The 14,539-nt window shown below is 36.2% G+C and overlaps 1 protein-coding gene across 5 annotated transcripts in view; it reads right to left on the bottom strand.

The window, feature by feature from the left end:
- CEP162 (centrosomal protein 162) overlaps positions 1–14,539 on the bottom strand; it is a 57,149-nt gene that overhangs the window by 18,927 nt on the left and 23,683 nt on the right. For all 5 annotated transcript variants that reach the window (XM_063330059.1, XM_063330058.1, XM_063330056.1 and 2 more), the window contains 11 exons: positions 13,496–13,745; positions 11,848–11,990; positions 10,799–11,026; positions 10,006–10,143; positions 8,964–9,076; positions 8,088–8,196; positions 6,422–6,548; positions 5,373–5,536; positions 3,778–3,882; positions 2,450–2,674; positions 622–1,295 (listed from right to left, as the gene is read on the bottom strand). In XM_063330059.1, coding sequence (XP_063186129.1) covers positions 622–1,295; positions 2,450–2,674; positions 3,778–3,882; positions 5,373–5,536; positions 6,422–6,548; positions 8,088–8,196; positions 8,964–9,076; positions 10,006–10,143; positions 10,799–11,026; positions 11,848–11,990; positions 13,496–13,745 — 2,276 coding nt within the window. The remainder of the gene's footprint in view (positions 1–621; positions 1,296–2,449; positions 2,675–3,777; positions 3,883–5,372; positions 5,537–6,421; positions 6,549–8,087; positions 8,197–8,963; positions 9,077–10,005; positions 10,144–10,798; positions 11,027–11,847; positions 11,991–13,495; positions 13,746–14,539) is intronic.

Here is a 14,539-nt window from a genome sequence, read left to right as displayed (position 1 = left end):
AGAATACAGAAAACTCGTCCAATCATCTCTTTTTTGCTCCTTTTATTACAAAAAGGAGAGAAAATAGGTGCTTTTAAATCACAATTCAGCTGTCCTATTTCAGGTATCTATTTTAGAACAGAATGTGTTGCAATCTAAACATGCCGATTTCCTCTACTTTGACTATGAAGGGATCTAAGGGAGACTGGGTGAAGTGTAAAGTTTCTACAGTTGGTCAGATAAATCCCGCTGAAAGCATACCCCAGTTTGAAAGAGAGTATGTGTACCAAATATTAATGTTATACACCACAAATACAAAGCATCTAAAATGCGACGATGTATACTGAGATACTCTTACTCAAAACTATGACGAATTGTAGTGTTAATAAGATGGATTAATATAGGTTTGCCTGTAGAAAGAACCATGACAGTGCACTGCTCTAAAAAAAAAAAAAAAAAGTCCATGGACCAAAAACTCAAACTCCTCCCTCCCAAAACCAAAACCAAACCGTAAAAATGAAATTTACAGATAACATTGGCCAAGTATAAGCTAGCTTCACACATGGCTGACATGTTAATGTGTCAATCCCATGTCAGCCAACACTTTAACAAGGTTTTTAAAGGAACATGTTGAGCATTTACCTTCGTATATTATTTTCAGAATAAGCCAATGTTGCTTGAGACTTCACCCTCTGCTGGTTCATTTCTAGAGACAATCTTTCAAGCTCCTCTTTCAGCTGTGCATTTTCTTGCAGAACTTCCGAGAGATTAGAATCAGAAAAGGTCCGTGGTTGGTATATTTTGTCATCATTGAAAATGCTTAGAAAGGGTTCGCTGTTGCTGGAATTCCTTTTATCTGTTGCTAAGGTATTCTTTTTCAAGATCTCTGTAGAGTTTTCCTTATTATCCATTTTATTTCTCAAATTATTATCAGACAACATCACCATCCTTTCTTTTTGAAGTTTCTCTACGGTTCTTGTAAGGTCTTGTATTTCTCTATTTTTGGTGACCAGTTCTTCATTTAGTTTTAACAGTCTGTCTTTTGTGTTACCTTGTTTCATTTGGGAGTCTGTGGACTCTAAGTCTTTATTATTCTTTTTACCTCTGAGTTTTAATTGGGAATTTTGACTTTTAAGGTTTTCGATTTCTGTCTGCAGGTTTTTAACAGTGATCTGATGGCTCTTCTTTAGGTCCTGAAGCTCCTGCTCAAGTTCTGTAGAAGAACTGGCTTTATCACCATTCAGTTTTGGAGATTCACTCATAAATTTGTAGGCAAGTAGTTGCTCAAGCTCTACAAGTCTCTGCTCGTACTGCATCTAAGGGAGGGGAGAGGGAGAAGGGGAAGAAAAAGTATTTTCCTCAAGTGTACATTTATTACTAGTCTCTTTTTATTATTCTTTAAAGTTACTACACATTTGAAGGTTTCCTAAGACAGGATACACAACGGTATTACTAATAGCACTACTCAATCAGTTCAGAAATTAGTGAGTGAAATTACGTGAAGCGAACTTAATTCTGCTGTAAAACAGAATTACTCAAAACATTTACTATAAATTAGTCCTGTACTCACTATGAATACAGTAACTATGGGAAAGAAAATTAAATTGACAAAGAACTGTCTCATTTTTGTATAATTGTATTCCCTTCAGGCGCTACCAACTTGGACAGGCAAAGTAAAAATCTTATTTTAACATAGCAAGAAGTCTTCAGTTTTGTTAAGATCTGCCATTATGTATTGGCCATGTGTCAGTTTGCAAACGCTACTGTTATATGCCTCAAAATTGTACTTCACATTTTAAAAATAATCTTAAATTTTAACAGGACAGATTTTTTTTTTTAAATTATTTTTTAAATATATAAGTATGAATTCAGAGATACACAATCTTTCTTCCTAATGAGCTGAGGGAAACCTAACCGTCTTAATAGTCTGGACAGCCTCTGAGGAAAGCACAATGAGTTATTCACACGGAGAAAAGGGAGAACAACTGGCCAATGCTTTCCTTTCCTGCTCATTAAGCACCTGTGCAATTCACCTTTCCATGAAGTAACATGACAGATTTTCATGCTTCCTAACACAAATCTTATGTTTCGCTATCATGTAATTTTTAGATAGAATGTTTAGAATAGACATTCCCCTCAAAAATTCCCAGTCAGCAGACCTTTGAAACCACAGCCTTTGGTCCAGCAAGGAATTAGGTAAGCAGCTACTCTGACCCCCAGGATGAAACCCACTTATCTCAATTGTAAGAATTAAATTATTATGCCTCAAGAAATTGTCCTCTCAGTTTCCATACTACTCTAACAATTTCAGTGCTCTTTATATCTTAGATGCTGAAGTTACTGAAATTCTGGTTATAAATTCTTTGAGTATTTTTTCCCTTGAACGTGGTCTTTGCCTTCAGACCTCTGTAACCTTACGACTGTTACTTAAGGAGTAGACTACTCAATAAAACAAGCCTCCAACTTTTACCTTTATTTTTTGAAATTGTTGTTCCATGGCACGTAGACTTTTTTTAGCTTCATCATCTTTACCTTCAAGTTCCGTTTCTAACTTTTTTATTCTTTTCTCCAAAAAATCCACTGTGTGTGTTCTAGCTGAAAGATCATTAGTTTTCTCAGCAGCAGCAGCAGCATAAATCAAAGCAGGCAAAGAATTTGGATACCGTCTTCTTAGAATTCCTTCCATTTCTCTGATCTATCAAAAAGAAAATTAAGTCAGAAGTCAAAAAGAATAGAGTTCTAATGAAAATGGAACTGAAAGAAGTGACAGAATGTTAACAAATGTCATCCACTTAAGCTGTGTGAAGAATGAAAGCTAGAGATGCGTATGTTGAGAATTTTTTACATTGTTTACATTTATGTTATTGTTTACAGAAAAGCAAGACCCATCATCTCTTACTGATTCACTTATACATCATCTTAAACAAAATATTGCTCGTCTTCAGATTGTCTTATGTCAAATGGATCTTTTGTTTACTTTCTTAGCACTTAAGTTGTATATGGCTCTTAATGTTCTTAAGTAATTGGTTTTTTTCTGGACTTACATTCACATGCTACTTTTGCAACTGTTACAGAGGTATTTCATAACATTATTGAAATTATTCTCCCAATAACAGATTATAGACCTTTTATTTTGGAGTGTGAAATAAAATAAATTAACACCCTGCATGCAAGACTAATAACAAGCCCCTCTTTTATCTATCGATAAGATACTCTTCACATTAGAATACTGAAGGGACTCTTTCCCATTTGTCCCACATCCCTACCAAATACAGCTGTCATCCCCTAAAATTCACAAAGGCCCGCTTGTTTCTGACTTTTCTTCAGCAGAAATGTTGATTTTAAAGGTCTCTACTCCTCCAGTTTTCATGAATCATGTAGGAATCCAATACAATTTAAACCCCTCCCCTTGAATCAATTTGATCGAAATTGGTCATAATGTTAAGGGGTTACTGAACATAGACAAAAAGAGTCTTAGAAGATAAACAGCAAGCTTGTGTGTGCTTTTGCCCTCTTGCCCCTTTCCAAGGAACTCTAAATGGTACTTTAATGTTAAAGAATTTTAAAAGGGATATCACTAAATAGCTTATTAGAACATAGTAGAAGAAGAGCCCTTTGTAAGTAAATAATTGCAGCTTTTTGCGTTCTCAATGTTTTTGCGTTTTGTGTTTCATAGCACAAGTTACTTTATCACAGGGCTTCATTCAATGCTTTATCCCTATGAAACGGCTGGTAAGTGTTGTAAGAGACCTTATCTGAAATAAAGGTTAAATGAAACACAGTTCTATTATTGCATACTTGTCGCTCAAGATCCTGAATTCTTTTAGCATCTGCTGCTCTGTCTCGCAAACGTTTCTTCTGTTGCACACACTGATCTCCAGCTTCAGCTCTGAGCTTCTCAACCTATCCAATTTATGAGAAAATAAACTGAAATACATATTCAGAGACATTGCCCTGTAATACAAAAGCAAGCATTTCAAATGCATACAATATAATGGAAGTATTCTGCAACTGGTAATAATAATTTCTGTACTAACTGATTTTTCATGTTCTTAAACTAAGCTGCAGCTTCTTCAAGCCACTTAAGATCAAAAGGAGCTGAAACTAGCTACAGAAATCTAGAAGAAAACTTCAACTCTGAGACGTTCTTGACTTCAAACCAGTAAATCATCATCTTTCCACTATACTTCCAGTACGCAGGCTTGGTTAATAAGCTATAACATAAAGTACTACAGTATGTTACATGAATTCAGGGGGAGTTAAGGAAATAGTTTGTGATTTGCAAGGCTATGCTCTGCGATGAGACATAGAAACAGCAAAAAAGCAATGTTATGTTGTGCCTAAATAAATGCTGACTCTCAGGATCAGGGGAAGGAATGGGGTAGCTAATGCTCCTGCACTCCCATAAAGTCTGGCCATGAAGACTCAAAGCTTTAATCTAAAATTGAATTTCCTACCTTTATCAGCCACTATGATCACTGTACAGGGACATTACACCTTTTATAGTTGGAAGTATTCCTATCTTGATTTCTCTCTCACATGGGCAATGATAGCATTAGTGATGCTTTTCTGCCAGCATAGTTTGACTAATTTGATTGTTTCTATGAAGTCAAAGCTCTTCATTGTTTTTAAACACCAGTCCATCCTGGAGCAAATGGCAAATGAAAATATTTTCTTTCACAGCAATGATATGTTGATCAAAGTTTGATATGGTGGCGTTTAAGGGATCTCCTTCCCTGGCTGCTCCTTCAGAGGCACCTCCTTTCATCTGTGATCTCTTTAATAAAACACTATGAAAAAATTCCAAGATCATTTTATCACTGGTAAAATTCTTTATTTCTATGAATCTTAAGACAAATCTACTGACAAGCAGGCAATGCAAATCTCAGAACTATTCAAGATTCATGCACTAGTTTTGCTTGCTTTATATTTTGAGTGTTTTGGCTTTTTCCTCCTTACTACAACCGGTGAGGTTTACAACCGCTACTTAAGAGAAAAAAAAATAAGTGTTGCCTATGCTACAATGGAATAAAAAGGAGGAAAAGAGAATCACAAGACGGATGTTCCATGTTGTTAAACATAACAATGTACTTCCTTTTCTTAGTCAAGAAATTTGCAGGTTTTAAGGAAATAGACTACTTCTGTTTCCAGAAGCATCATCAAGTTGTCCAATATAAGCAAAACCAGGTTTTAAGCATTATGCACTTCCAATTGTCAGTGCATATGCAGCATTACCTGTTTTGCATATAAAGACTCCACATTTGATTTAAAGCTTATAAGGAGTTTACAGGTATTTTTCGAGAAAAAAAAATGGACAGAATTACATTATACTCATCATTAGGAAAGAAATAATTTAAAGTTTCAACTTCTTAGATAAAGCTAGATATTATCACCTCTAGTTTTAGTTTCTCAATTTCGTCTTTTGCATCTTTAAGACGGGCTGCATCTTTATCCAGAAGGTCTTGATTTTCTGCATACCACTGAAGTCTTCTTTTCAAATGAGTAATTTCCTGTTTGTACGATTCTTCCATAACTTTCAATTCGTAAGACTTCTCACCTACAAGAACAAAACATCCTTAGTATTATTTTATTAGTGATTATGTCAACACTATCCTTCTCAGCACTTTTCGTGTATTTCCTAATCCTGTTACTGCAGTAAGTTTTTAAAACCAGACCCTAATTAGGATTCTAAATGCAACAGTATTTGAAAAAAAGTCTTTTTTCTCTCATACATAGTAGTACACAATGGTTCACAGTTTATCATGGAAAGCATTTAAAACAGAAACCCAAGGGGATCTATTCTTGATCACGTTGTAATAAACAAATTTTCAGTAACAACATGGATGACAAGGCAGAATGTATGCTTAGATATGTATCGACCATACTCCCACTTAGGGATCAAGCATTTTGAGAAGAGAGATGGAGGCAAATATTACAGCTCTTAGCACTTGTGATGTCTGATATTGGAAGTGAAAGGGGCCAATTTCTGTCCCTCTCTCATTAAGAAAGCTAAAGCCAAACTGGAAAGAGTTCTGATAAGAATGTTGAAAAAAAGTCACAAGGCATAAATTACAGGTAAAAAAAATGGGCAAGATCTAAATAAGAGACTAAGATGCAACACAGTAAATCTTTTCATATGAACAGAATTGTCATATAAATTGAATCATCTAGTTTCCAGGCCCAGTGGGAGATGGGCGAAAAAAAAAAATCAAACTTAATGGGCAACAACAAACAGCTTGGTTGGATACAAGAAAAGGCTTTGCCAAAGCATGTGTAGCATGTCCTTCACTGTATGCAGTTATTAGAAGTTTAGACAATATTTGGAAATGGTCTAGATGCATTTGACTAAGTAATATTTTAATAAGAAACAAGTTTCAATTACATATTTATTTATCAAAGCATAGAGTAGGCAAAATTATTCAACAAAATGAAGGTGCTTTACCTGATGTGGATGCAATCTGGGTTTTTGCTAAATCTCTCTCCTTCTTTGCTTGTCCCAAGTCTACCTCAAGAGCTTGCTTATCTTGTTTGAGACGTCTTATCTCTTCTTGTAATCTAGTTTCTTCCTTCTGAGTTTTAGAGAAATGGATAAGACAAGAAAAACTAAACACACATCATCATACAAAAAACCTGAATGTGCTTTTTCACCATAAAATTATTAAATCACAACAGTTGCATCAGACCGCAGTAGCAATGAGTTTTCTAGTTTTGGTATTATTCTCAGACCTTGCTCTAGCAGAGCATGGGAAAACTTAAGCTAAACATAAAAAACCAATATTTTTTTAAAATAAGTTTTACATAATTGTCTTTGAAGTAGAAAACATCAGTCTTTTGAGAGGGTCAGTAAAGAAAATAGCTTTATGTATGGACATCACGTATTCAAATGGACAGATGTATTCTCCAGTGGTTCATCTTACTACATTCTATTTCTCACCATTTTCTGCATGCACTCTCTGTTCTGTTTATGTGTGATCACTATCAAACTTCAAGACTAAGTAGGATGAAAGGTCTCAGTGCCAGCCTCTGGAGATGGAGGCCCTCGGTCCTAGGGATCCATAGGTACAGGGAGCAGCAACTGCAGGGGCTGAGATTTTTGGGGCCAGCCAGTAAATAGACCAAGGGTCTAGGGCCAGCAATGGCCAGTGTGTGCATCTATTTGTGTTACTGCTAGTAAACTCCTGTCCTGATCTGCTGAATAGGATCAGTCTGTCCAGGAACACGCTCCTTGTGTTTCCAGGAGTACAGTTTGTATTTCTGTGGCGTAAGCAAAGGCATTGCTCTCTGCGTTAGCGGCGTGCCTGACCATGTCAGTGTTGTCTGTGTCTCGCTCTCCGTCTTTGGATCTTGTGTTCAGTCTCATTACAGGCTGGACCTAAGGACACGGAAGTGTAGCAGCAGCACCTATGAGGTTGGAACTATGGGAGCCCCTGCAGTCTTAAGAGGTCAAAGTCAGCTCTGTCGACCAGGAATGTCTCCACTAGTCCTGAAGCTCACTGGGTTCACATCCTCTTACCACCTACCTAACCAGTTGTTTGTTTTTTTTTTTAATTAAAAAAAAAAAAAAAGGAAGCAGCAGCTTTTAATTTCTGGTCTATCTATCAGAGGAAGTATGTATCAGAACAGTCCCCACTTGCAGTAAGCAGTACAGAAGTTCCTGAAAACCTTTAATTTTAACATGAAGCTTACTAAACATCTTTCCTCAAAAACACATGCATCTGTAGGACTACAAAAAAAGTTACATGAATGAATAACAAATGATTCTTTTCACTCTGGTGTTCTTTTCTAGAACTTGGTATAGAGCAGGGATACAGGGATAAACACTCTCCTGGATTTGTCTTAGGTGGAAAAGCTATAGAGGTATCACTACTTTCTGCAAGGTCTCACAAGGTATTTCAGAATTGCCCATTGTAAACATGGCAACACTGCACTTTGTTCAGTGTCTTAGGGGATTTTTTCCAGAGTTCACCTGATGAGACTTTTGTGATACACAAGTGTGGCAAACAATAGCATGCTCCACTGCTTTCTTCATTTACATTATTGGTCTGCAATATGGATGGTTACGCATTTTTTGTAAGAACACATGAAAACCAGTCTTGGCAAATACCTACCTGTGCTGCTCGAAGCTCTGAAATCAGTTCGGTGAAACTATGATTTCTGACTGGTTCAGAATCCTGCACAATCCGTGACTGGATATTATTAGTCTTCTCGACCTTTTCTCTAAAACAGCAAAAACATTTATGCAATGAGGTGACTTGGTGTACTAACAGTGGTGTACTAAAAAAGAAACACAACCCCCCCAAATGGTACTACAAAGTCAATCTGTGCAAGCTTAAAACAAAGAAAGAAGCAACTATATAGTATGTCTTTATATGAAAAATTCCACCTGTAGGGTGAAATCTGCTCACCTAGCACAAACTTGCTTGTTGGGACTACACGAGGGAGGGAAACAAAACCTACTCTGTCTCAGTGGAACTCATCTGTGGCAAAGATTTGTAAATTAGGAATACACACAATCGCTTGTTTTTTTTCCTCATTGCTAGCATAGGATGCAAATCTTACAGGACCTACAGCACAGCGAATCTGATGGTTCCTCCACTACCAGGATCTCCTGTGGTCCTGATCTACTGTGTACCTTACAGCAGTATCAAAACATTTTGGCATGTGAACAGAGACACAATACGAGAACAAGTGTAGCATACATATTACACTCTGAATAAGAATATTTGAATTTTAGCATTGAAATAGTCCCCAAATAGAAGACTAGCCTTCCCACAGGTCTGCAAAATCAGCAAGAAGGCTAAGAATTAAGTGTTGATTACGGGATCAACATAAATCAATTCTCAAAAGAAAAAACAAAACCACAAATCCAAGAAACACTGGAAAACATGCATCTGACAGACTCTGCAGTGATTCTTTATAAATAAAAATAATAAACAGAGCTGAAAACTACAGAGATTTTAGGATGGGTGTTTAAACAAGCCTACCTTATGGCTATTAACTCAGACATTAAACACTGATTCTCCTTAAACATTCGTTCCTCATTTTTTTTGTTTTGGATCTGTAGCTCTTTCATTTGCTTGTATAACCTCTCATTTTCCTAAGATGAGACAGACAAAGTTAAAGAATATTCATAAATTACTGTTTTACCCAGTTCAAAAACAATTGTCTATGACTTGCATAGTTTGCCTACTGAAACAGTGGAAGCAAACACTAAATATTTTATTATTAGATTTCTAAAACTAATATCTACTTTCATTATCTTTACACTAAAGTAATATAGTGACCTCTACAATCTTGTCACTCGGAGAACCTAGGCTCTCTCAGTTCCTCTGCAAAGCTATCCCAACTATATTCTAAAAGCACATATGTGGATGGGTGCTGATAGATAAGAGCTCAGCCTGCCCATGCTCCAATCATGTGGACATAAACCATCACCGACTCGAGACGCTCACAGCCATACTGGCAAGACATTGTGCTTACACCAAGAAATGCTGCTGAGCACCAGCTGGAAGCTGGTTAAACTACCCTATTCAGATTTTACATCTGCAAGTATTCAAAAGGATTATTAAGCTTGCATTATCTATTTCTACACTTGACTAAGTAATAAAAATCAGGCACACTAATAAGGTTCCCTTGAAATCAGCTGCTCAAATCCTATGAGAAACATCTTAAAAACAGAACTGTCCAGATTTCTATTATTTTTTAAAAATACTAGTTTTCTACTCCATTTAGGGCAAAGAGTCTGTGGTTCTTTATTGGCCATAAAGTGTTTTCCCAGTTCTCAACTGACAAGTCAGCATATTTTTACAATTTAGAACAGTTACATAGAATCGTGGAAAAACTTAGCCCAAACTAGACATGTGTGAAATACTTTTAAAATGTGCAATACACGTTTGCCCTTCACACCTAAATTTCATCCACTTTTTATACAGCAAGTTAACTGGTTTTGACAGAAAAGTAGTAACCATTAAACAATTTTGTTTCTGAAACTGGCTAGAACACAGCTTAATACGCTGTGTGGTATACCTGTTGATAACCTTGAATAATGACCTCTTGATCTTCAATTTCTTTTTTTATTTGTGCCAGTTTTTCTTCAGTGACAGGAATTGTTGCTGTGTGATGGATCCATCTCTTTTCTTGAGTCAGCTCTTCCATACTTCTTAACTTTCAGAAAGAAAAAGACACACAGTTTTGTTAGCAATATGGAATTCTCTACAAGACTACACTTTTATAATATAAATAGATCAATCTTTTCATTAAGATATGAAAACGACCAGTGAGACAATCTTATTATTGGAGTTTTATAGAAGTATTGTGAAACAGGAACAAAGTATAAAAAGTCTGGGAAAAGTTAGCAAAGCTTTACCCTCCCTCTTCTGTTCTTATGTACCTAGACAGGAGGGTATAGTGGAATAACCCTGGGAATATGCCATATAGAGAAAACACAACATTGAAAAATGCATCAAAAAAATACACACCATCTCAACATACAGCACTTATCTGTAACAACTGGTATCTGTTAATCTCTCTCTCTTTTTTTTTTTTTTTTTAACCATAAGAGTGAGTTAAACCTTTGCAAAAGACCTGCTGCAGAACTCTCAAAATCGCAAACTAAAGGAACTCAGGATAACATAGTTTATATCTGTAGAAAAAAAAAAAATCATGTCCTATGGGCAATAAATGTAACAGTGGGCATGCATTTACAAACTAGCAATGTGCATGTAAATCTGGATTTTCTGCTCAGTAAAACTTATGTAAAATAACATTAATTTAATTTTCAGAAGTTTCTGTAGTAATGGGCTACAAGATGACAAAGTACCTTACTCTGAAGAACAAAGTTTTCCTGACCCAACCGAGAAAGCTCTTTTTCATGCTGTGTTTTCAGTTCTGCAATCTTTGTCTCTATTTCTTTCTCTTTCTGTGAAACCGTGCTGGTTAGCTGTTGAATCAAATCACGAGCTGTGTTCAAGTCCTCCTCTGCAACTTGCACTCGTTTTAGCAAATAGAGTTCTCTATCACAACTTCTGATAGGAAAAAATGATAAATCCTAATGAAGAGAAAAATTCAGGGAAACATTACACTGACCTGATTGTTTACCAAAAATTCCGCTCATCAATTTTATTTAAGTGGCTTGTCTGGCTCTTGGCAACCACATACAGCACTTGAAAAAAAAACCAAAACAACCCAACATTCTAATAGCAAAACATCCTGCATTTACTTTAATGAGCTACTTTCTCATTTCCGAAATATGCATGAGGAAAACAAGCCAAAAAACCAACAAGAAACAAACACCTCTCATATGAGAGCCACTACACAGCTACCAGAATTATTCTATTATGCGTCTTACTTTTTGAAAAGCAGTAATGATTTAGGTATTCAATGAACAATTTTTCATACGGTTTATAAGGAAGAAGGAAAATCCATCACGGTACTGCAAATTCAGTCATCTCGGAGAAGATGACTGTTAAATATTAGGCGATAATATTAAATATTAGATGCAATGCAAATAGAAAAGAAACCCAAACGGTAGCACTATTTAACATTTATAACAGAATACTTTTACTTAAAAGGTTTATTTAAAATTTTCCCCTTTTCTACCACAACATAGTCATTTTTAGGAATTAATAAGCATTCCAACTTTAAGTATATCGAACCACTCAAGCAACAGAATTATCCAAGCAACTGAAAAGCAGTATGATTATACTTGCATATTTTAAAAGCAAAAACTAGTATTTGACTAAAGGGACATCTTTATTCAATATTTCAGCATTTGCCAATCTTGTGATAACTATTAAAAGTCTTGACAAAATAGATTTGCAAACCAAGCTGTACTTACTATAATTAGGAGCATCACTGATTATTACTTACGTGTTGATACTGCCTGCAATAATCCACAGCCTGGTGTCCAAGATTATTAACAACTGATTGGCCAGACATAACTCTGTTAATACTTCCCTTCGAACTTGGTTCATTTGTTGCAGATCTTATTATTCTAGTAGCAAATAAGGCTTCTTCATTTAGGCAGAAAGTAAAATAGAACAAAGATAAATTCAGAATTTAATGTCCTTTCAAAAAAACCGCGTAATCCACCCCTTAGACATATAAATTAAGCATTCTACAGTCTGAATTTTGAATTAAATACAGAAAAATTAAATATAGCGACATTACAGAAAGTGTTGTAGGGTGTTTTTTAAGTAAGGAACTGATGACAAGATAAAACAAAACCCAAGGGAACAACTGAAACAAGCAGCTGAATAATAAATCCTTCATGAAATAAGGTTAACCTCAGTTGCCTGCTTGAGAAGTCGCCAGTTATCCAAGTATACAGAAATACAACATATTTCAAGCTGTGGTGAAGGTAAGACACAGCAATTTTCAAAATGGACTTCGGAGTGCAGACAGCATAAAAAGACATGCAGCATCTATCTGTTGCATCAAATAGCAACCTGGCTGGAAATTAAAAATCAGGGAAGTTCCCCCAGGAGAGTAACTAACATATCTAACATACTTGAAACTACTACACCTTAGTCTTCTAAAGCAGATAACTACAACTGCCATTTCATTTCTGCCTATAGCAACTTAAGCTAAGAGATCCTGCTTAGGAATGTTATGCCTGAAAACAGACAGACAATGATCACTTACCAAATTTAATGCTTTTTACATTTCACACACTACCCCCTCACAAAGGTGCTCCCTTAGCAATGATAATTAGGGGATTGTTTGATTCCCAACACTACTTGCAAGGTTTTCAAAAGCATTACATGCTAGAACTGTGCTAAAACCCGGGCATCTGTTGAGTTATTTTCCCATGCCTCGGAGATAGCAAACATCATCTGCAAAGATGCTAAGCTGAATTATTTCACGAAACTCTTCAAGCTTCACCCAAAAATAAAAAATTTCAGTCCTTTACTTGCAACTCAGCTTTCACAGCACTACATTGCTATTCACCTTTCCTTAGTTTACAAGAGACATGAACAGAAAATAGGACTTTCCTTTTAGTGCTTTCTTTGTACTCTAGGAAAGCAAAGATAAAAAGAAGCAGTTGAGAACAGAAATTTGGAAACACACACACAGAAGTTTGTGTGTCAGCAAAACTTTGCATTTACTGTAATGAAAAATGCAACTTCCAGATACTTATTTTGCAACATCAGCTTTTTCTATTGTTTTAGTCCTATGGGTGAATAATACATAAGTCTCAAACATAGTAGTAGTATGTGAGTGGAAATGAAACAAGACTACAGTGCAAAACTTTATAGAATCATAGAATTGCCTAGGTTGGAAGGGACCTTTAAGATCATCGAGACCAACCAATCAACTTAACACTGACAAAACCACCAATAAACCATGTCCCTAAGCACCATGTCTACCCATCTTTTAAATACCTTTGGGTTTAGATTTCTTCTACGATTTTTTGAAAAATTTTTTTTTCTTCCCTTTTTTTTTTTTGTTTAAATATGAAGTAAGAGGAGCAAAACTCTCTGGCTCTTAAAACTCAGACTTCTTACAATAGAATTACCTTTAGATCTTGTTCTATCTGCAGGACTTTTGGCTTTCATACCGGTCTTTTTGAAAGTTTCTTTTGGTGCTTTCTTTTCAGCTGGAGAAGACTGTTTTGAGAGCGAAGTGATTTTCCCATACCCAGAACTTCTAACCACCCCATGAGGACCATATGAAGATTTCTTTTTATGTAAAGGTGTTGGACTTCTGATATTCTTAGCTGTCATTGATTCTGATCTTTCATTCCTCAAGGAACAAGATCGAAGAACCTGTGATAGAGTACATTTGTTTAAAGCAAGTTTTAGGCTCTAGTGGGATCTGAAGGTAGCTTTCGCTACTAAAAGCACACAGAACCAGTTACCAGTATTACACAGCTGTAAGATTTGGGGTGGTGGGATGCATTATTTTAAACTAAATTAATAGTATGTCATTTTGCAGAATTCTGCTACTTCAGAAGTAGTGCAAGTATTTTGTACTGGCAGTGTTTAATTGTTCTAGGAAGTTGTATTACATTACAGGATCTTTAGCTTACCAAAGCAGGGAGCTCATGACTAAAGGCTAATCACAGTGAATGCAGAAACCCAGTGATGAAGAGAGGAACAGTGGGAGGCAGAGGAACCCTAATAAACCCGATCACTGAAAACAGAGCATGCAACTTTAAGACCAGCAAAGTAGAGAGCTTCGCCTGTTGGCCCTGGTGGGAAACCCACCAGGATGAATCAGCCAAACAACTGCTCTCCCTGCAATGCCTTGCAGACAGAAGCAGCGTTTGCCTGAAGGACAGTGGGGCTAATTTAGGGGATTCAGGGAGAAGAGAATTTGGGGATGCAGGGATTTAGGATTGTGTAAGTCTTGTTATGGAATGTTTGAGAGGACTGTGGCAATGTGCAAAATTTACGGCATGTTTAAGGAAAGGACAAAAACTTGGTAAAGGGAGAGATTAAGGTGGATCAGGTAGGAACAAGTGTGGGACAGAGAGAAAACAAGAGTAAAGAAAATGGTGACATGACCAGGGTTGCTGGTCAGTACAACTGTCTGACTAAGCCCTACAGTGATCATTGCA

The sequence above is a fragment of the Chroicocephalus ridibundus genome, chromosome 3 (assembly GCF_963924245.1).
Source record: "Chroicocephalus ridibundus chromosome 3, bChrRid1.1, whole genome shotgun sequence".
Taxonomy (NCBI): domain Eukaryota; kingdom Metazoa; phylum Chordata; class Aves; order Charadriiformes; family Laridae; genus Chroicocephalus; species Chroicocephalus ridibundus.
This window is presented reverse-complemented; position numbering and strand designations above follow the sequence as displayed.